At 36.7% G+C, this 22,763-nt stretch overlaps 1 protein-coding gene across 1 annotated transcript in view; it reads right to left on the bottom strand.

Annotated features, from left to right (window-relative positions):
• Window positions 1-237: 237 nt before the first annotated feature.
• The window catches only part of LOC137656815 (calpain-7-like), a 94,621-nt gene continuing 72,095 nt past the window's right edge, over window positions 238-22,763 (bottom strand). Inside the window, exons 8-12 of the mRNA XM_068391126.1 lie at window positions 20,838-21,046; window positions 17,389-17,597; window positions 14,411-14,554; window positions 5,612-5,694; window positions 238-1,322 (exon numbers count right to left, since the gene is read on the bottom strand). Coding sequence (XP_068247227.1) covers window positions 1,178-1,322; window positions 5,612-5,694; window positions 14,411-14,554; window positions 17,389-17,597; window positions 20,838-21,046 — 790 coding nt within the window. The 3' untranslated portion in view covers window positions 238-1,177. The remainder of the gene's footprint in view (window positions 1,323-5,611; window positions 5,695-14,410; window positions 14,555-17,388; window positions 17,598-20,837; window positions 21,047-22,763) is intronic.

Genomic DNA, 22,763 nt, shown 5'->3' on the forward strand with positions numbered 1-22,763 from the left:
AACCTTGGGACACTGGGTAGGGTTCCTACTTTTAGGGAATTCTTATTATCAATTATTAGTAACAATTAGTGGTTGGTAACTGGCTCATTTTTGGGGACCTTTACTTCTTAAAAGGCTTGTTTCAATTAATTGTTGGAAATTAAGTGATACGAAAGTATACTTTTTGTTTTCCTGAACTAACAATTCCAGACTAGAATGAGTCAGCCATACTGTACTTATGAAAAATAAAGTCAATGATCATGAAAGAATTAAATATAAGATTTTTTTTTTTAAAAGTACATAAACAAAAGTAATATCTTTAATCTTCAAGAATGGGGCTTGTTTTTCTATTGATTACATTTAAATAATTGCAAGGAATTTTCTCAAATGATCATTAATGTCTACTATAAAAAAAAAAAATCTCTCTAAGTACAAGAATTCCAGCATCATTTATGAATAATGCCTCAATATTTTTACAATTTTTTTCATATCAAACTACAAAACAACTTTGTCTTCAATTACTTCTAACATTTTAATGCTATTTCTTTTTTCAATTAGAACTTTATTTTTATCAAAATTTAGCTAAACATTTTCATCATCCTTGAGATCATTTTTGAGCAATACATTTCCGGCATGAAAGTCATATTGTAATATGCATAGATAATAAAACCTATTCAGCTATAAAACCCTATGGACTTCATGGCTTCCACACGCTTTTTCTAGTAATCTAATGACAAAGACTGCTGTATTTGAAAATTTATATGCTTTTATGATTATATTTTCTTATAAAATTAAAGAAAGTTTGGGATTGCAATGACATGGGGAGAGGAGCAGTTAGCTAGATACATAGTAAACACATCAATAGTAAAGGCTAACACAATTAAGAAAACCTCAGATAATCTTGGAAAAAGGGCATATAAATGAAGGCATTGACCAAACAAACAGGAGGATGGTGGAGAATTGATATATGTTTGGCCCTATATGATAAAATGTGATGTAGAACGTATATAACAATGAAGCAGATAGAGTTATATAAAATATACAGATGTTTAAAAATAGAGCAAGACCTAAATATGGCTAACTACATGGCATCATCAAACTATGAGTCATTAAAATCCTACAGGAAAAAAAATTAACAACTGACAGGTATTAATATGTAAAATTTACAAAACCATTAATTATTGTCTAAGTATAGAATCTACTTCAATTTGTTAACTTTCAAGCTGGAAGATGAGTAAATATTCAGAAAATAAGGAGCATCTGTGTTGGGATAAAATGTACTAGGAATAATGTTGTAAACCCCAGACACCAGATCAAGGATCTCTAGCACAACAAAACCAGACCTGAAAAAAAAAAAAAGGTTAAATTGAGTATAAAATACCTTTCAAAGTTTCTATTTTCATACAATCTACTGAATTTTGAAAAATGTGCAGGTGGAAGACTTACTATACTTATGATTTATAAACTTCCCGGCTAAATATAAAGAGCTCTTCATGTTTCATAATACTGATAAAGGAATGTCAATCAGAAGATAGCTCGCTGTTGTTTGATTTCACTGAAAAAATGCAAGAAATTCTGATCTTGCTAACACCAACACTTTCCACAATACAGTACAGTACAGTAAAACAAAACCTACATCCTATATCCAAACAATAATTTACGATAGGTTATACATTAACAGAATTTTAATGATAATATTTTATACACACCTGACGTTCATATTACTTTTGTCTCTAGAAGCTTGGAATGTCGGGGTTAATAGACTTCTTAAAAAATAAATTTTGCTGTGTTCTTTCCTTTCCATAGTTTAATGCCTCCTCTCATAAAACAATAAGACCAACATCTAACAACAATAAATAGTTGCGCATGTCGGATAACTTCTTCAGTCTAAAAATCTATGAAACAACAAAAACATGTGCTCCTCACCAGATGCCAATTTTTATCTATTTTCATACTGGATATGAATGTGAGGTGGTTTGGCCATGTTGAGAGAATGGAAAATGGCTGTCTGTATAAAGAAGGTGATGAATGCAAGAGTTGATGGGAGACGTACAAGAGGAAGGCCAAGGTTTGGGTGGATGGATGGAGTGAAGGAAGCTCTGGGTGATAGGAGGATAGATGTGAGCGAGGCAAGAGAGCATGCTAGAAATAGGAATGAATGGCGAGCGATTATGACGCAGTTCCGGTAGGCCCTGCTGCTTCCTCCGATGCCTTAGATGACCGCGGAGGTAGCAGCAGTAGGGGATTCAGCATTATGAAGCTTCATCTGTGGTGGATAACGGGGGAGGGTGGGCTGTGGCACCCTAGCAGTACCAGCTGAACTCGGTTGAGTCCCTTGTTAGGCTGGGAGGAACGTAGAGAGTAGAGGTCCCCTGTTTTGTTTTGTTTCATTTGTTGATGTCGGCTACCCCCACAAAATTGGGGGAAGTGCCTTGGTATATGTATGTATACTGATTTTAATGTTTTTTAAGTTGTCTTCTCCAGATTTGTTAACATTCACTGCACTGTTGTGCATATAAATGGTTCTTGGGATGATCATGATCCACTTTTATTTGTCTCATGCCTATGGACATTTCAATTTAAGAGATTCTAGTGAGGAGTGTGCGATCTCACTGTTCCTCTCTGGTTATGTTTCATGATCAATTTCCAGTTTAAGGCAAAAAAGAATTTTACTCTTGGTTCAGGGGTAATCTGAAGAAGGCTGGGCTGCTTGCTTATAGAGGGACTGATATGATAATGCCACTCCAACCTAACAAATACTGAACTTCCTAAGAATTTAATGTCATTAGTTTCTGTAGTGGAAGCTCAGAAAACCATTAAGTTTTAGATTCAGGGTACTTTTTCAGGCCTACATTGCTGTTTCAAACCATAGCCAAACTAATTAAGTGTTGGCTAGTGGTTCTAATGCAACATTGAGTGAGGGTTCTAATGGTACCCTGCACCTCCCATATTCAGGAACCTCTCACTAAACCTTGAATTCTTTAATCACACCCTTCTGCTGTGTAAGCCTCACATTCCATAATTCTGGCCATCTTTTAGACTATTTAAGACACCTAGATTTTGCAAGGTAGAAGACCAAGATGGTAGCCTAGATCCTTATATTCCTCCACTCGCTAAAGTGCCTCTAAGCAAAAGCTTATCCTTTATCGGCCAAGATGGTAGTCTTAATATCGTATCAACCCTCTCGATGATATAAGCCCCTTTTAACATTCCTTTTATTATGTGATTAGCATGCCAAATCAAAATTTTTCCTAGGACAAAAGATTTTATATTGAATTAAGCTGTTAAATTTTCACTAAACTGTTCAACTGATTCATGCTTGCTTTGCTATGTGCGTCATTCACTTACAAGCTCGGCGACAGTTTTCTGTTACTGAGTAAAAGTAGGGATTACTACCTCACTTGTGTGTATGAGTCTAAATCAAGTACGCTTTAGGTCCTGTATGTAGTGTAAGCAATAAACTGTATGACAAAAAAAGATTAATGCATTCACAGTACAGTAACAAACCAAAGGGGCACTCAGTAGGGAGCATGCCTTCATTACGCCAGGCAGTGTTATTTTACTTGTAACTCCACTGCGTACTCACTGTATACTTTGATGAATTTTTTAAAAAAATCTTATAGATTCGTCCTTGGGTCATGCCCTGAGAGAGAGAGAGAGAGAGAGAGAGAGAGAGAGAGAGAGAGAGAGAGAGAGAGAGATTAGAAAAACTTATGTAATTGTACCCACTAGTGAATCCAATCCAGCATTTTAGTTTGCAACTTCATAAGGGATCTCTAAAAGGAACATAAGAATGGATTGTCCATAGCAGATACCTGCACCTAAAAAGCTCTTCAAAATTCATACACGTTTGCACTACAAAAGGAACATAGAATAGACGGGTGTTTTGTAATATTATTAGGTAATTAGGAAATAAATAAACCAATAAAAGAAAAGTAGACAGACATAAATAATTAAAAAAAGCCCCAGAAAAGGAATAGTCATGAAAACACAAGTCCCTCGGAGGCTGGTAAGAGAACTTACCTCCTGGAAGTCCACAAGCCATTATTTTACAACAAAAGACCAACAACAAAGAGCTATTGGGTCTGCCCCAATCTTTTCACCTCCCACTGTACTTCACTTTAACACTATTCCCTCCAATCCTTACAATCCTAACCCCCCCCCTTCCCCTCCCCACCTATCCTATCCCTCTAAACTATAGCTGTAGCTGTAGGATTGCATGAAGATCCATAGATCATGGAAGTTTGAAATCCTAAAATCAAAATATTAGAATGTTATTTCAATGTAGCAATCAAGAATCCTTAGCCTAAAACAAAGGCGGGTGAGGATAGAATCTCTGCCTTTACCCTCTACTGATCTTCTTAGATTTAAAAAAATTAAGCAAAATAGGGAAAGACATTATGAGACTCATTACTATCAAACTCCAAAAGCTCGCTAATCACTAGAGTTATTATCCTCATCATCTCCACTGTAATCAACTAGGTTAGTCTTCTCTGGATTGTCCCATGAACTAAATATTAATTTCCTTTCACATTTGAAATTCTTAAAATGGTCAGCAGCCATCTGAACATATCTCTTCATAAGAGGAACAATAAGTAATATTCATTCTTCACAAAGATTATTCAAATTACACTGATTGCCAAGCAATAATTACCTTGAGAAACTCTTACAGACACTGCTAACAAATTCAGAATCACCTTTATCACACAAAACACCACAATCTGTGAGGGGGTTAAAAACACACCTATGGTACACAAGGGCGACGTTAGAGCTGAAAAGACAAAGGATCAATTGTGGTGGCCAATGTGGTAACATCCCTGACTGGTGAATGCCAGACTGGGGTTCGAGTCCCACTCAAACTCATTAGTTCCTTTGGTCGCTGCAATCTCACCATCCTTGTGAGCTATGGATGGTGGGTTTGGGGAGCCTATGGGTCTCTCTGCTGAGTCATCAGCAGCCATTGCCTAGCCCTCCCTGGTCCTAGCTTGGGTGGAGAGGGGGCTTGAGTGCTGATCAAATGTATAAATGGTCAGTCTCTAGGGCATTATCCTGCTTGATAGGGCAATGTCACATTCCCTTGCCTCTGCCATTCATGAGTGGCCCTTAAACCTTTAAACCAAGCCAAGGTTATTGCCATTAATCGCCAGATCATCTCTATACTGTGATAGAGACCTAACGCTATTGAAAAGAAAGAAAACAGGAAATGTTTTGTTCCGAGAGTAAACGTCAGCATTAAACCAAGCTACGAGAGAAAGGCATTATGAACATCAGGTGAGTAGAGAAATAAACAATTCTATTATAAATATTCTGTTACCTAGAGGTATATAATAAGGCAATTTTTTTCACAATACCAGCTTTATGAAAAAAAAAAAAAATTCCAGGACAGGAAGATATAAAACTCCCATCTCAATACTCTGACAGTTCATTAGGAATGGATATTTTTCTTGATACATACTGTACTGGATAAAAGGAATGTTGTAATATTACATACTGTACTATACTGAGTAAGAAGACTACTGTAATACTGTGTACTCCAGTATACTATACTGTACTGTATGTGTTTTGCAGGAAATATTTATTATTTCCATTCACTTATCCTAAGAGCTGATTCACACTAGATTTTTTTACTTACCTGTAGGCTCCAGATTGCTTTTTTGAAAAGTATCCACTTGCTTGGGTATTTTTAGCTTCAACACATATGACTTCAAATCCAATCTGCAGACGAAAATAAAAGAATGAAAAGGCAACCATCAATAATAAGAAAAAAAACATAGTAATAATGATAACAATAAAAGGATGACTAGTGCCCTTAAGTACGAGGATAATAGGTAGAAGGTTAGCCATGGCACCAGCCACCAATTAAGATACTACTGCTAGAGTTATTGGGTCCTTTGACTGACCAGACAGTACTACATTGGATCCCTGTATTTGCCTACACATACATTGAATAGTCTGGCATCTTCTTTCCATATTCTCCTCTGTCCTCAAACACATTTGCTTAAGAGGTTAATTACATACATACATATACCAAGGCACTTCCCCCAATTTTGGGGGGTAGCCGACATCAAAAAATGAAACAAAAACAAAAAAGGGGACCTCTACTCTCTACGTTCCTCCCTGTGAGACATCGACAAAGAGGTTAATTACTGCACCATAATTGTTCAGTGGCTACTTTCCTCTTGGTAAAGGGAGGGAAGAGACTCTTTAGCTATGGTAAGCAGTTCTTATAGGAGAGGGAGACTCGAAAATCAAACCATCGTTCTCTAGTCTTGGGTAGTGCCACAGCCTCTGTACCACTGTCTTAGATTAGAGTTCTCTTGCTTGAGGGTACACTCGGGCACGCTGTTCTATTTTATTTCTCTTCCACTTGTTTTCTTTTTTTGAGGTTTTTATAGTTTATATATAAAAGATCTAATTTGATGTTGCATTGTTCTTAAAATATTTGATTTTGATTGTTTATTTCCTTGTTTCCTTTCCTCACAGGGCTATTTTTTCCTGTTGGAGCCCTTGGCCTTATAGCATCATAATTTTCCAACAAGGGTTGTAGCTTAGCTGGTAATAATAATAATAATAATAATAATAATAATAATAATAATTATAATAATAATAATAATTTCATGTGAAAACCACATGAACCATGATTAGCCACTATGAGCAAAGAAAAGACGGCTGTGACATGAACAATGGAATGTGATACTTTTTTTTTTTTTTTTTTGTCAGGTAGCCCAGTGAGGAAAGGAAATTAGGAAATTACAAGTAATTAACAATCAAAATAAAATATTTTAAGAACAGCAACAACGTCAAAACAAATCTTTCACATATAAACTACAAAAACTTTAAAAAACAAGAAGAGAAATAAGACAGAAGTGTGTGCCCGAGTGTACCCTCAAGCAAGAGAACTCTACCCCAAGGCAGTGAAAGACCATGGTACAGAGGCTATGGAACTATCCAAGACAAGAGAACAATGGTTTGATTTTGGAGTGTCCCTCTCCTAGAAGAGCTGCTTACCATAGCCAAAGAGACTCTTCTATCCTTACCAAGAGGAAAGTAGACACTGAACAATTATATTGCAGTAGTTAACCCCTTAAGAAAGGAAGAATTGTTTGGTAATCTCAGTGTTGTCAGTTGTATGAGGACAGAGGAGAATTTGTAAAGAATAGGCTAGACTATTCAGTGAATGCGTAGGCAAAAGGAAAATGAGCCGTAACCAGAGAAGAACCCAATGTAGTACTGTCTGGCCAGTCAAAGGACCCAATAACTCTCTAGCGGTAGTTATGCAGATATATAGGTAACAATTTCAAGAATTTCTTAAAGCTTTTCTAAAGCTCCTATTTCCTACTTCAGAGAAAATGTTTTTTTTATTATGCATATATTTAAACAGGATTAAAGCAGAGTAACTAAACCATGTAGATTGGTTTATGAATGATAGACAAAAATTTGAAAAATTAAAAACAGTAGCTATACAGTAATCATAATTTCTGTAGTCTCATTACCAGTTTCATTCAAAGTGAGGGAATATTCATAGGGAATAAGGCTGAACTACCATTAACTTGGCAAAACAAGTATCCACAGAATAAAAGACGTGTTTACAAAAGAAGAAGAGTAAAATAAATAAGAAAATTACAAAATAATAATAAAGATAATTGAATCATGATACAACAGAAAGCCTAGTTGGGGATGAATAGAAGCTGAAAAAAAATCTCTTGCCATAAACAGCACTCAGCAAATGATTGACAGAAATGCACCAAAAAATCTATTCCTTGTATACATCATCGTGAAAATTTCTATGTAAGCTTCCATGAATTCTCTCCACTCTATCTGTCTTGTACTTTTTTTAGTATAACAGCAACAGTAAAAAGGTTTTTTTTTTAAAATAAAATATGAGCAAACTGTTGATGGTTACTTCTTCCAAACAGTGACAAGCACTGATGAGATATAATACAATACTCGTAAATAGCACATTTATTCTCTTTATGTATGTAGGTAGTTAGAGTTCATTGTCCAACCCCAATATTTGTGTACCATGCCACTGTAAAATATTGCAATAATACTCCTGATATTGAATATGTCTTCCTATGAGGATAATCATCAACTCAATGTAACTCCATCAATCAATCAACAGGTAATGAACATCATTCATTATGATTCATGATGAAGCACATAATAATAATAATAATAAACGGATTTTGAGCGAAGCGAAAAATCTATTTTTGGGTAAGATGGCCATGTCGTCCTGATGGAAGTTCCTTAAAGGCAGCTTCCTAGGGTATATTACAACTACGGCGATATTCCCAGAGAATTTACCTTAAGGTACCCAGAATTCTAACTCCTGGAGCGAGTATCCCTAAAAAGACCTTAGGGATATCGTAAATATCAGCGGACGTATTCTTGACACGCCACATAGCAATCTATACCCCGAATAGAGTTAACACTTCGTAGGGGTCAAATGGCAAGAAAACGAAAACGATAAGAAAGGGGGGAGCCGTTCGTAAGGCATCTCTCCTCCCCGTTTCGTAAGCGTGCCCTGCGCCGCTCGCGGCGCCATCTGTATTCCTTGTAGCGATACACGAGGTGCTACAGATACTGTATGTAGGGAGGGGTCCTACAGCCCTTTTCTTTTCTTTTTTTTTTTTTTTTTTTTTTTGAAAAGGGACAGGGCGGGTCCATCAGGACGACATGGCCATCTTACCCAAAAATAGATTTTTCGCTTCGCTCAAAATCCGTTTTTTGGGCTCAAGCCATGTCGTCCTGATGGAAGTATACCAGAGCATTACTGTATCTGTGGATTCTCAATACGTGCCGTACTCCTCAGGAATGTTTCTTAGTCAACTCGACTGAAAGACCTAAGATGTTACCGTTATACATCTTTTCACTAATCATAAGCCATGAAAGCGCTTCCTGCCCCCTACAGGGAGGAGTCCTACTAGACTCTAGAAACGAACGAAGAGTACATATACCTATGTATGAATCACTCGCAAGCCAATACAATATAGTGGTCTCACTCTATATGAAGTAAAGCATAGTCCTTACGGAACTACAGCATCCAAGGGAAAAACCCCGACCAGCACTCTGGTCGAAGTAGAAATAGACAAAAAGGTTATATCTGCGTAGGATTAAACTTGCTGCCGCCACCGTCCTCAGAGAAGGGTGGAGCCCTTTATGCTAAGGAAAGTATAAACCAGTGCAACAAGGCTTGCATTAAGGAACAGGCTATTATAGATATCCCCGATTAATATACATAGGCTGAATGCTCAATAATTAACCCTGGATAGGTACGGTCCTCGGACACCCCTTTAAGGGTATACTCGGACGCGAACGACCCCGACGGCAAAAAAAATTCTTGAAAAATCAGTTTTTGCAGTAACCTCCTTTTTTCTTTTGCCCAAAAAAACTTCAATGAATGCTTAAAACAACTGTAAAGATAAATACTACTCATCTGCAGAAAAACTATTTATTATAAATATTTTAAAAAATTAAGTAGAAAAAAAAAAAGACCTGACATAAAAATTCATAAAAAAAAAGTTTATACATATATACACAAATCCTTTTAGGAATTGATTCTTGAATGTTTAGGACACATCTTGATGTATTTTGGATGAAGTCAGACCCATGGAGGTGAAGATCTGAAATGAGAAAAAAAGGGTAACTTTTTTTGGCCAAAAAAAATTGTCCAAATTTCATGAATTTTTTTGGGTACCCAAATGAAATAGGAAGTGGCTAATTTTTTTAGGGAATAAACATATGTTATCCTAAAATAGAAATATGTAAAAAAATCTTCATTATTTTGTAAATTACATTTATATCAGGGGCCATATCTAAAGGTAATTTTTTGAGTACTTGGAAATTTCGTAAAAAAATACATATATTTAATATATAATATGATATTTATGCAGGTAAAAATATACCAAAATATCACAAATTCTATAGGGAACAAGAATATATATAGATAGGGCAGCTTACGCTTCGGATATGTCCACAAAATGGCCGCCAACCACACTGACTCAGACTCCCTAATCTGCCACTTGAAATGTAGGAAGGGTATGTCAATTTCAAGGTGTTATTTACTAATCTAATTATTATTGGATATGCATAAAAATTGTATGGTGGGTTGCTGGATAATTGTCGATTATTTTTCGACTATAAAATTAAAATTCTGACCCAAAAATATTTTTTTGAAGGGAAATAAAATCGAAAAAAAAAATGTAAAACAATATTTTAGCTAAAAAAATTTGATGATATTCAATCAAAAAAAAAGTAAACAAAATTTTCCGACAAATAAACATCTAGAGGAATCATTACTCTGTGATAGTTCCTTAGTACATAGTAATTTTGAAAGAATTGGGAAAAAACGAAAAAATGGCAATCACCGGAAAATCGAACACATACCTATATATACGCCATATCTGGCTAAAAAAAAGATAGGCATGGGTAGCCAGATCATCTAGAAACACTTTCCAACACTATAAAAATATAAGTTTTGCGACACTACTTGCCAATTCCTTACGGTAACATGACTAAGCAAAAAAATGCAAAACAAATAAAAAGGGGCACTCGTGGAAAAATGGCCATTCTAATATACGGCATTTCAGAAAAAAAAAATTTCAGCCACGTGCTAGGTAAACCATCAAGGCATATTTTCCGACAAATAAACATATAAATGAAATATTACTCTGTGATAGTTCCTTAGTACGTAGTAATTTTGAAAGAAATGGGAAAAAACGAAAAAATGGCAATCACAGGAAAATCGAACACATACTTATATATAAGCCATATCTGGCTAAAAAAAAAATAGGCATGGGTAGCCAGATCATCTAGAAACACTTTCCAACACTATAAAAATATAAGTTTTGCGACACTACTTGCCAATTCCTTACGGTAACATGACTAAGCAAAAAAATGCAAAACAAATAAAAAGGGGCACTCGTGGAAAAATGCCCAACATTCTAATATACGGCATCTCAGATAAAAAAAAAGACATGCACGTGTTAGCCCAACCATCAAGGCACACTTTCTAACACATAAACATGAAAAAAAAATCAATAATCTACGGCAATTCCTTACTACGTAGTAAATTTTTACAAATATTGAAAAAAAAACAGAAATTGGCAACCGCAGTTAAATACCCAATATACCAATAACTACGTCGTATCTGACAAAAACAAAATCACGCATGGGTAGCCAGATCATCTAGACACACTTTCCAACATTAAAAAAGCAAAAGTTTTACGAAACTATTTCGCAATATCTTACGGAAAAATGACTTGGCAAAAAAATTAAAAAAAATTAAAAAGGGACACTCGCGGTAAAATGCCCGACATTCTAATATACGACATCTCAGATAAAAAAAAAAGACATGCACGTGTTAGCCCAACCATCAAGGCACACTTTCTAACACATAAACATGAAAAAAAAATGAATAATATACGGCAATTCCTTACTACGTAGTAATTTTTACAAATATTGAAAAAAAAACAGAAATTGGTAACCGCAGTTAAATACCCAATATACCAATAACTACGTCGTATCTGACAAAAACAAAGTCATGCATGGGTAGCCAGATCATCTAGACACACTTTCCAACACTAAACAAGCAAAAGTTTTACGACACTATTTGGCAATATCTTACGGAAAAATGACTTGGCAAAAAAATGAAAAAAAATGAGAAAGGGGCACTCGCGGTAAAATGGTCCTCGTGGTGATGAACGACATTTTAACTAAAAAAAAAAACATGCACATGGTAGCCAAACAATCCACCAAGACTTTCCACAACTGATAACCTATACAAGTTGCACCATTCTACGACAATTTCATAATACGTAATAACTTTGATAATTATGCAAACTACCTCAGAAGGGTAAACTCGGACGCGAACGACCCCGATGCGTCTCAGAAATCGGGGAAGGAGTACAGCTACAGCAATGCACATCTGGACACTACTAGAGCGTGTAGGGGAGACACCTCCTGCAGGTCGATCACCCACAAATTCAGTCACAGGGGTGAGTCACGTGAGAAAAACCTGTTTTTTTTTGACGCTCGGGGTCGCAAACGACCCACCGTACCTATCCAGGGTTAAAATGAAATCAATATAGGTGAAGGAGACGCAAGGTTCCCGAGAACAAGTTTATTGATTAACAATAAATAGACATGGTTACCACAATTATATACATATGATAGGTGGATGACCAACAATTTACACAAGTACTGTAGTGCATGGATGTATGGTTATCTGAAAGAAAACAATCAGGTCACTTGTCACATACCAAGGTATCAAAGTTAAACGTCCATGTTACTATCCACTGACATTAGCGTCAGAAACGCTCGGCACACCTGTCTGTACTTGTGCTACAATCACCATAACGCTGGAACAGTCATTGTGGGCTCCCAGAGCCTTCACTACTAGTTATAGCAACGCATATAACTATACACTCACCCAAGAATCAAAGTCCCAATTAAATCCACTGTTCCTCGCAGAGTTAAACAACAGGGTTAACGACGCAACCAACTGCTACCACAGACCTCTTTAGCTGCTCCACTTGCTTAGCATAGTGGCGAAAGAATACCCTGGAAGACTTCCAGCCAGTGTATGAACGAAGGTGTTCAAAATCCATAAAGTTAAAGAAGTTTAAGGATGAAGCAACTTTCCTCGGATCATGACCTGCGGGTGAACTGTCAGGATCCGCTCTGCGAATAAAATATGTAATTTTCGCCCTAAGTTGATTTAAAGATAAATTCGAGCCCGATGTTTCTCCTCTGAATAGTTGGCCCCCATGGAAGTCTGAAGTTCTACGAAGATAGACCTTTAGGCATTCTACGGGACATAGAGATGCATCTTCTTTCAGAGGGCAGATTCTCCAGGGACCCCACCTGTTGGTGGGCAACTCGTTCTTAGCGAGAAACGTAGGGTCCGGAAACAGGTTCAGTTCTCCCCCATCCAGGAACTGAACCCGGCCCTCCTCTCTCAAGAGGGCTACAATCTCACTAACTCTGGCCCCAGAAGCTAGGGCAAAAAGGAAGATCACTTTTTGAGTCAGGTCCTTCAGTCTGAGAATTACAGAACTACCATTTTAAGAAGATATGGACAGGAAGCACTACGAGGCGTAAGAAGATGGGAAAAAAGCCTTCAGAGATGGGAGAAAAACAAACTTGATATTTTATTTCTGAAAAGATGTCTTCAGTATGGCTGTATTCCAAAATTTGTCCAGTTTAAGTTGTACAGGCGGCAGCTACAGCGAAGACGATTCTACAAAGATTGGCAGAGTTTCTTAATCGAGAATGAACTTCGACAAAACAATAATAATAATAATAATAATAATAATAATAATAATAAAAATAATAATAATTATAATAATACTGTATCATTAAATATTCATTATCCAACATTATTATTATTATTATTATTATTATTATTATTATTATTATTGTAATCATTATTATTATCATTATTATTATTATTATCATTATCAGCAGTAGGGGATTCAGCATTATGAAGCTTCATCTGTGGTGAATAATGTGGGAGGGTGGGCTGTGGCACCCGTAGCAGTACCAGCCGAACTCGGTTGAGTCCCTTGTTAGGCTGGGAGGAACGTAGAGAGGAGAGGTCCCCTTTTCTGTTTCATTTGTTTGATATCAGCGACCCCCAAAAATTGGGGGAAGTGCCTTGGTATATGTATGTATGTATTATCATTATTATTACTAGGTAAGCTACAACCCTGGTTGGAAAAGCAGGATGCTATAAGCCCAAGGGCTCCAACAGGGTAAAATAGTCCAATGAGGGAAGGAAATAAAGAAATAAATAAAACTATACGAGACGTAATGAATAATTAGAATAACATTTTAAAAACAGTAACAACATTACAATAGAGCTTTCAAATATAAACAATTTAAAGAGACTCATGTCAACCTGGTCAACATAAAAATTCACTGCACGTTTGAACTTTTGAATAGCAGTTGAATTATGAAAATATCAAGAGAACACAAAGTTAGTAAACTTACATTATCAAAATAACAAATTTCTAAGCAATTTGTATTTTTCCTAATATGCAAACCTGGAGATATTTATAGGGGTATTCTTTCAGCTACGCCAAAAGTATACCCCTATAAATAGCGGAGGGTTTGTATTTACGCTGGAACAAATATGAATTTAGAAAACATGAAGTATATTTCGATCTAATTTGGAAGAGAGCCAGCAACCACCAATAGAAATCTTGTATTGAAATCACTAACTGAGCATTTACAATTCTTTAGTGACTTTTACCAACCTATACTTGAAAGATTCCCCCAAAGGAGGAAGGAGTCCAACAAGTGCGCGAGTCTAAGGGTGATGAGGCCCTTTGCGTCAATAGGCGTAGGAGGAAATGATGACGATACTTAAAAGATACTGTATAAGCAGATTTAAGCTTTTAAAAGAAACTATAAATCACATAATTCTTACTTGTACTTCTTTTGGTGCCTTTAATTCAATTCTAAGGGCTTGGAGATCATTATCTGTTCTGAACTGGTACATAGGGTTGTTCTTGTATGTTGCAGGATGATTGGGACACCCACCGGCATTAGCGCCACTCCACCGGCCAGTAATCTGAAATTAGAAATTGCATGAAAAAACAAAGCAGGATGAAAAAGAACATTTTCTACTACAAACAAATTGTAATTAAATCCAAAAGGGCTAAATAGAACACTTGTTACAAATTTAGTTGTATTCTGTCAAGAAATTAATAAAGGGAAATATCGTGATGCGCAGTGTATAAAACTTTCTAAATAATGTAAAGTGCTTCACAGTATGCAGTTATGCTGTAAAAACTTGTAACTCAACTACCATATCATCCAATATCAATAATAATGTATTTTGGATTAAAACATTCTATGCCCAAATATCCTTTAACCTAAATAAAATTTCAAACAACATAACTATAGTACTGTATGCTAAAAATCTGATTTAGAAGAAAAAACAAATACAAAAGTAGCAAAAGCAATCAGAGATTTTAGACAGGCAAAATTGTTTTAAAGGCATCCTTTCCTATCTTAGAATGCAGTGGCACTATCTTACACTGCTTTTCCCCATTGTCGAGGCGTATAAACTCTCATAACAATAAGGGGAGATGAAGAACTGTCAGAGTTTGTGGTTGACCCAAACTAGGTGAAGACAGAAAACAGAGAGCCCTACCAATGTCTAAGGTTGATGACAGTTGAGATGTGAAAGAGTGGAAAAAGGTTGAGATGTGAAAGAGTGGAAAAAGATTGGCTACAGGTAAGAACAAGTTTAAAGAATGAAATGCTTATAAGCTAGGTACATTGTGTGTCTGTTTTCAATATCTGAGTATACTGTATAACAGTAGTGCAATAAAAAATCATAAACTCAAAGTGATGGGATTACACTCTTTTAAGAAGTTAATCACACCCCTGAACAATACAAAGATGCTTCAAAGACATTTAATATCTAAGATCTTGGTAACTACCGATTCCTCTCCCTCGGATTTATTGAATTCCCCTTTGTGCTTCAGCTCAATGGTCCTAAATTTCTTGTTGGTTAGCAGTTGGCAGTTGGCTATGGCTCTCCAGCAACTTGACAACACCTTATTTGTCCAACTAGTTGAACTTTACCTTGCGCAAGACCTTAACAAAATCCTTGCAGATGCTCTTAACAAAATGTATACTGTACTGGTGAATTTTTGGATGCATTCAAGCCATACCTTGCGAAAGACAGCATTCAGCGTATAGTACAGAACTATACAAAAGAAAGATGGATTTCACCCTGACTATTCACTATATAGATGACTGTATTCTTCAATGAATTTCCTCCAATAGTCCTAAACCATCATGTTAGGCTCGCATTGTGATACTCAATGTTCTTCAGAGTAAGAAACAGGTAGCAGATCTTGGAAGTTGAGGTAATGACCCAACTCACAAGCTGGTGGTTGGGTTAAAATGCTTAATAATAATGTCAATGGTCTTAGGATAACTCAGAGCATTATTTATGAGGAGAAATCTATTTAGAAGTCCTATCTGGCCTACCACTCAGGAATTGGCAAAAGAGTCCAACTTTGTGACTACCACAAAAGTGAATTTTGAGATTACAAAACACAGCACCTTAACATTCTTTGTACCCTCAAAATCTTTGAATACTAATATAATTGAGTATTAACTTCTGAGCTACACTGGAAAGCAATAAAAGGGCAATTTATTCTTAGCAACTTCAACCATTGATGCAGTCTTCTCTTCATGTTTGACTAGCATCTTGAAGATCGCTACAACAAGAGGACCATCTTATGTTGAAGACTTGCTTGGCACTGCAACTACCAACCCAAATCCTTTGCTTCAGGACTTCCAGGAACATTTTAGTAACCACTTTGTTAATACTCCTAGCTCTCTGATGTCATTAAAAATCAGATATTGGTCTGTTTCTGAATGCCCTAGTGTTAGCAATGACTTACAAAATATATCCCTTTGTAATCTAGTCAACCAATTTCATCCTTGACTTCACCGAACAATGATGAATGCTCTGGTCTGCCCTTCTATGACAATAGTGCTCCTATATAAATCAGTCTCTCTATTTCATCCATGACTGTATTTCCAATCTTGATTCATAACAATGATTAAACTCTCCTAGCTACAAGAAAATTATCCTTTGTCTGAAAGATCATAGATACAGTTGAAAGCAAGGTCCCATTGCCTTATGAAAAAAATTTAAAACCTGCCATTTGTGGAGTTGATCCACATTTAGTCAGATTTAAGATCCCTACTTTTAAAATCTTCTTAGGCTTGACCACTACACAAAACTTACTTGTACTCAGCTTGGAAGGCATTCATGTTTATTATATTTCACATGCTTGATTACAGTCGCAGAGAACGTAAACTACTACAATAATCCAATTGCAATTGTTTAGAATCTAACTGGAGATTTACAACACAAGAAACAAACATTCTTTGGAGATGGCTTACCAGTAATAAGGTGCTAGAAATCCTTCAGTGATATCAAAAGATGACCATATTACAACATAGTATCTTTACTATTTAAAGTCAATAATGAAAAAGATGCAGTTTATTTCCTAGTTTGTTTCACTGACTCAACTTTCTAGAGGAACAAAGGGTCCAAAATATGCCATCGCACAATATTTTATCTTATTCTTTATTATTGTTGAGCTTTTCCTTCTAGAATGAAAGCACAATTGCAAGTAGTTTCATTGAATAGATAAAGGTGTATGAAGGAAATATTTAAGATTGTATCTAAAAAGCAGATTTCCTTATGTTACCATACTGCTTGCTTGTGTTTGCAGTAATTCTTAATTCTTTAATGCAGTTGAGCTTTTCCTTCTAGAATGAAAGCACACGAATCACAACTAGTTTCACTGAATAGATAGAGACAAATGAAGTTAAGATTGTATCTGAAAAGCAGATTTCCCTATGTTACCATACCTCTTGCTTGTGTTTGCAGTAATTCTTTATTTTGTGGAGACTGAAGGGACATGTTGAATACACTCGCAAAGAATAGTGAATGGAAAGATGTTTTTCATACTGAGACACAACGAGAGTGAATTTGTGCGTGCCGGCCTCGGTCAGTACCATCTTACACAGATAATGAGGGCTGTTAATACGAACACCATCAATATATGGCGCTGGGTCAACTGAAATTAAACATAAGACAATATTCATAAATGAAATTCTGTGTTATTTAAGTAGATTTGAAGTTATCTTATTTGAAAGCAATGCTGGTTACATACTTGGAGACTTTTGAGCCTAGTGAATCTACATCAACAGTTACTAACAATTTTGGAGATGCAAGGGAATGAAAGGTACCTTTATATAGAGTACTGTATACAGTAAAGAAAATCTAATTAGAAAGATTTTGACACTTTCAACAGAATGCATGAAATCTTTAAATACCTGTGTTGAAAAAATATCTTTAGATAAAAAGATGAGTTGAATAAACAAAATGTTAAATATTTTCCTTTAAAATGAAATTGGTCATCATGTGGCGAGTGGCGCACATGTGATACCCATCCTGGTAATATCACGCGAGTACACCATTATATAAACCAGAGGGGCACTCAGTAGAACTCAGACCTCTGCCACAGCTTATTTCTCAACCCTTTGCTTGACATTGACCTTTGACCTCAACATGTATTAATTGGCGTGGATTTTCATACACTCAAATATGAGCCAAGTTTGAAGACTCTGTGACAACGGAAATTTAATAATTTCCAGCTTTTTACATAACAATTAATCCCTGCAAATATCATTACTCTATGATCAAAATTGTGGCCAGGAAGCTGTTCACAAACACACACAAACATACAAATTACAAACACACCAACAGGGGCAAAAACATAATGTCCTTCTAACTTCGTTGTCGGAGGTAATGATATTTACAATTAGATAATAAAATTTACTTTAGTTGGAAGTTACTGGATACTAAAGAAAACAGCTTTGAATTTCTATAAAAATAAAAGCTTATAAAATAGTCAATTGCAGTAGTTCTTTACATACAGTACTTCCTAATGATCTGATTTCCATGAATGTATCCATTCATACCGTATACCTATTACAATTGCTTTGAAAAAAATTTTAATAATAAAATCTATCATCTAAACTTGTATATAGAATTTATAAACCGGGAGATTTTTAGCACCCCGTGAAGTAGGGGATGATGAATGGAGAAGTATTCAATTAAAAGCTCAAGATAGAGACGACTGCCGAAATTTAACCGAGGCCCTTTGCGTCAATAGGCGTAGGAGGAGATGATGATGAAATATTTATGTAAGCAAAATAATTTGTCTGTCTGAGCAGTTTAGACTTAAACCCAGCAATGGAGATCATCTAAATAGCAGAAAAATCATCAGTCTTGTAAAGAGTTTTCCTAACATGTAAACAATACGAAGCCAGGTTAAAGAAATCACTGGATACGCTATGCTAAACATAAAGTATCATTATTTACTTTACATTGAATACCAATACATAAAACAACTTCAAGTTAAATACCTAATATATAAATTACTTTATGTTAAATACCAAATATAGTAGTAAGAAAAATTGAACCTTACATATCCAGTAAAATAATAAGAGCAACCTAAAGTTAACTCACCACATAACCAGAAATAGTTTCTCTTACTTTTATCATGACACAATTTTTCAGGTAAATGAATAACCAACTACGCTAGTGAAGTTCTTCTTCCAAACAACCTTACATTTGGCTTATAGAGTAGTTGAATCTCAAACATATTCCATGCTAGGAAATTATCAAAATCATTCAAGTTCATTTGATTACTGTATTATAAATTAAACCTTTTTCTATGCTTCACAAAAGAGGCACCTGGCTAGCATCTGTCCCTAGCAATGCTTTTATTAACTCTCTAGTGGTAGCAGCTTCTACATTACATTAAAGTTATACACACCAATCAACTTTTTTTTTTTGTATGTAATCTTTTGCTCTTGCATGTCAAAAGCATTTCTGAATGTAATCGACTCTTGTCTGGCAGGAGAGTTCCTATACAGCAGGTGCCACTATCAATTAGTATAGCTAAGTCCACAGACAAAGTCAAAAGAGGGGATAATGGATCCGACCGAGCTCCTGACCCGTTCTTCTATCTCAGATTCCGATTGCAACTGGCAAGAATCTAGGTTCCACGAACTGAATGTTTTGGTATATTAACTGAAAGTTTCGATATAGAAGAGTCTTAGACCATATGAGACCTCCAATTATTAAGGACAAAGGGAATAAAGCAAAAGAATCAAAGCAGAAAGTGAATAATTTGATTCTCTATTGCTCTGAAAAATATCACAAACGTTATTAACGGTTTGTGAATTATTACGAGTGTACTTTATCCCTCAACCTACCTTATCAAAGGAATAAAAAACATTTAAATTCATATAACTAGAAAACTGTTTCATAAAAACAATTCGCTATGATTTAAGCCTATCAATCTCATTCTTAACATATTACTACTTGCTAGCCATCTGAACTTGTTATTTTTTAAATGACTATCATTAACTCTGGAAAATACTAACTTATTTTGCCAGATTTTCATACAACTGACACATTCCTCACACCTCATCTCATTGCTGACAACAATGGTACACATGACAAAAAGGGAATGTAGTTACCTATATCCTATAAAAGTCTATTAACTAAACACTTGGAATATACACATATTTCAAACCAAAGGAAGACATGCTTCCTTATCTTCCTCAAAAGCTGAACAAAATACTGGTACAGTATTTCTTATTTACAAAAATATAAGTTGAGCTGAAGACGATAGTATGATAACAGCGCTAGTGACGGGTGCTAAAAGTTCTACCAGTGGTTAGTGTTTGTCCAAATAGATGGTGCTTGTAGACAAAGGGGCAGCATCACTAGGAGGGATATGAGGCAGGGATAGAGAGATCTTTTCTTTTATATTTAGAGGTTGGGAAGCAGTCGCTTCAATGCAGTTACTCCAACGATTATAAGATAAGATTGGTTGAAATGATAATGTCATCTCCATCCATACAAGGGTGAATTGATTTTGTCTAAATCCCCAATAAATTAACCCTTTGAGTGCCATTGGATGTATTCTATACAAGGGTGAATTGATTTTGTCTAAATCCCCAATAAATTAACCCTTTGAGTGCCATTGGATGTATTCTAAGTCCAGATATTTCTACACACTTCCGCGCCATTAGACGTATTTTACGTCCAGTTACTACCAGCATTTTGCTCTCTTTCTTTTATTATTGATGTATGAAGATTTTTCAAAATGTGCAAAATTATACATCAAAGGAAAAATGTATTTAATTATACATTAAAAGTAGTTGGCCCTCAAAGAGTTAAATAAATTTCTACTATATCCTCACCAATTATTGCACATTACACTTGAGTCATTACTTACATGGATAAAACACTTTCTTGCCGCCAGTCTTATATACAAGAAGTGTGATATATTCTTTGTTGTTTCTAAAGTCTTCTATTTCCGTGATGTGTCGAGTAAGAAGTACCCAAACAGCAGCGCCACCGGTTGACTGTACTTCCAAAGAGTACTGAGGGTTTTCACCAATGTTGTACAAGTCTCGTACTGGACCTGCTCCAGCTGACCAAGTTCTACGAAAAGTTTCAAAGTTCAATTATTATCATTCAGGTCTTTCTTAGGATCATAACAACTTTAACTCTTTCACTGCCATTGGTAACTTAGGTCAAAATTAAAAAAAAAGGAAAATGACAAATTCGAAGATAATTTGTATTTTTCCTAACCATAAAAACCTTAGCTATTTACATTGGGTTTACCTTTTAGCGCAGCTGAAATGACGAGCCAATAGTTTTAACGAGGGTTAATTACCCCCGCGCTAGTTAGCGGGGGGTAGGGGAAGGGTAGCTTGCTACCCCTCCCCCCCCCACACACCAGTGACTTGCTTCACTTCACTTAGAGGTAGGACTTGACTTGGGGGTCAGGGATGGCGGGCACATATGTGTAAATAGCTAAGGTTTGTATGGTTAGGAAAAATACAAATTATCTTCGAATTTGTCATTTGTTCCGTAACCGAAATACAAACCACGCTATTTGCATTGGGTGACTTACCCCTTAGGAAGGGTGGAAAGTCCCCAGCCTTACTGACTTCGGCTTGCCCGGGGGCTCGATCCCTCAGTGAGCAGCACTAGAGAAAGGGAGCCCCTGTACCTCACAAGTTCCTAGCATCGCTAGGAACGAGTGGCCTACATAAGCAGTGTGTGGAGGAGAGTGTGACTCGTCCTATGAAGTTGACCTTGAGACCTTCAGATAGGAATTCTAGGATAGGACGTTCCCAATACCACCTCGTTAGGGTATGGAAGACGCAACAGTATTAAGCTTAATACTAGGAGCACAAAGAAGCATGGGTTACCTGCAGAGGTCGAGGTCAGCTATGCGAGGACCAGGATGCTGCTTCCCCAAGAGAGAGGAGAATGAAGAAAGTAGTAAGGGTCAGACATACTCTTTCATTCACGCAGACTAAAACCGGGTAACAACGCCCTCAACCTACTGCTACTTGTCCAAAAAGGAGCCTGAGGTTAGACCAGCTGTTGTGCAGCCACCACAGGGCCGATAGAAAATGTATCGAGGCTCCTGTGGGTCACGTCTTGCAGGTAGTGGGCTGTGAAGGTCGTTTGACGCTTCCAGACCCCAGCTTGAAGTACCTGCGTCACAGAGAAGTTTCTCTTGAAGGCCAGGGATGTAGCAAACCCGACATCGTGGGCCCGAGGGCGACGTGACGGAGGAGGGTCAGGATTCAAGGCATGGTGGATAACCCTTCGAATCCAAGCTGAGATGGTGTTCCTGGTGACCCTCCTCTTAGTCCTGCCTGTGCTCACAAACAAAGCTCGCACTTGAGGACGGACTGCAGCCGTTCTCTTCAAGTAGTGCCTCAGACACCTCACTGGACATAGTAGCAGCTGGTCTGGGTCGCTTGTTACAGAACAGAGACTCGCGATCCTGAAAGAGTCGAACCGAGGATCCGGCACTCCAGGATTCTGAGTCTTGGCAACAAACTCAGGGACGAACCTGAACGTTACCTCCCCCCATCCCCTTGGATGGGCGATGTCGTACGAGAGACCATGAAGTTCACTAACCCGCTTGGCCGAAGCCAAAGCGAGTAGGAAAGCCGTCTTCCAAGACAGGTGGCGATCGGAGGCCTGGCGTAATGGCTCGAAGGGAGGTCTCTTAAGAGACCTGAGAACTCGAACCACATTCCAAGGAGGAGGTCTCACTTCCGACTGGGGGCAGGTAAGCTCATAGCTACTACGTATGAGTAAAGAGAGTTCTAGCGATGAAGAAATATCCACGCCC

Source organism: Palaemon carinicauda, chromosome 17, assembly GCF_036898095.1.
Source record: "Palaemon carinicauda isolate YSFRI2023 chromosome 17, ASM3689809v2, whole genome shotgun sequence".
NCBI lineage: Eukaryota > Metazoa > Arthropoda > Malacostraca > Decapoda > Palaemonidae > Palaemon > Palaemon carinicauda.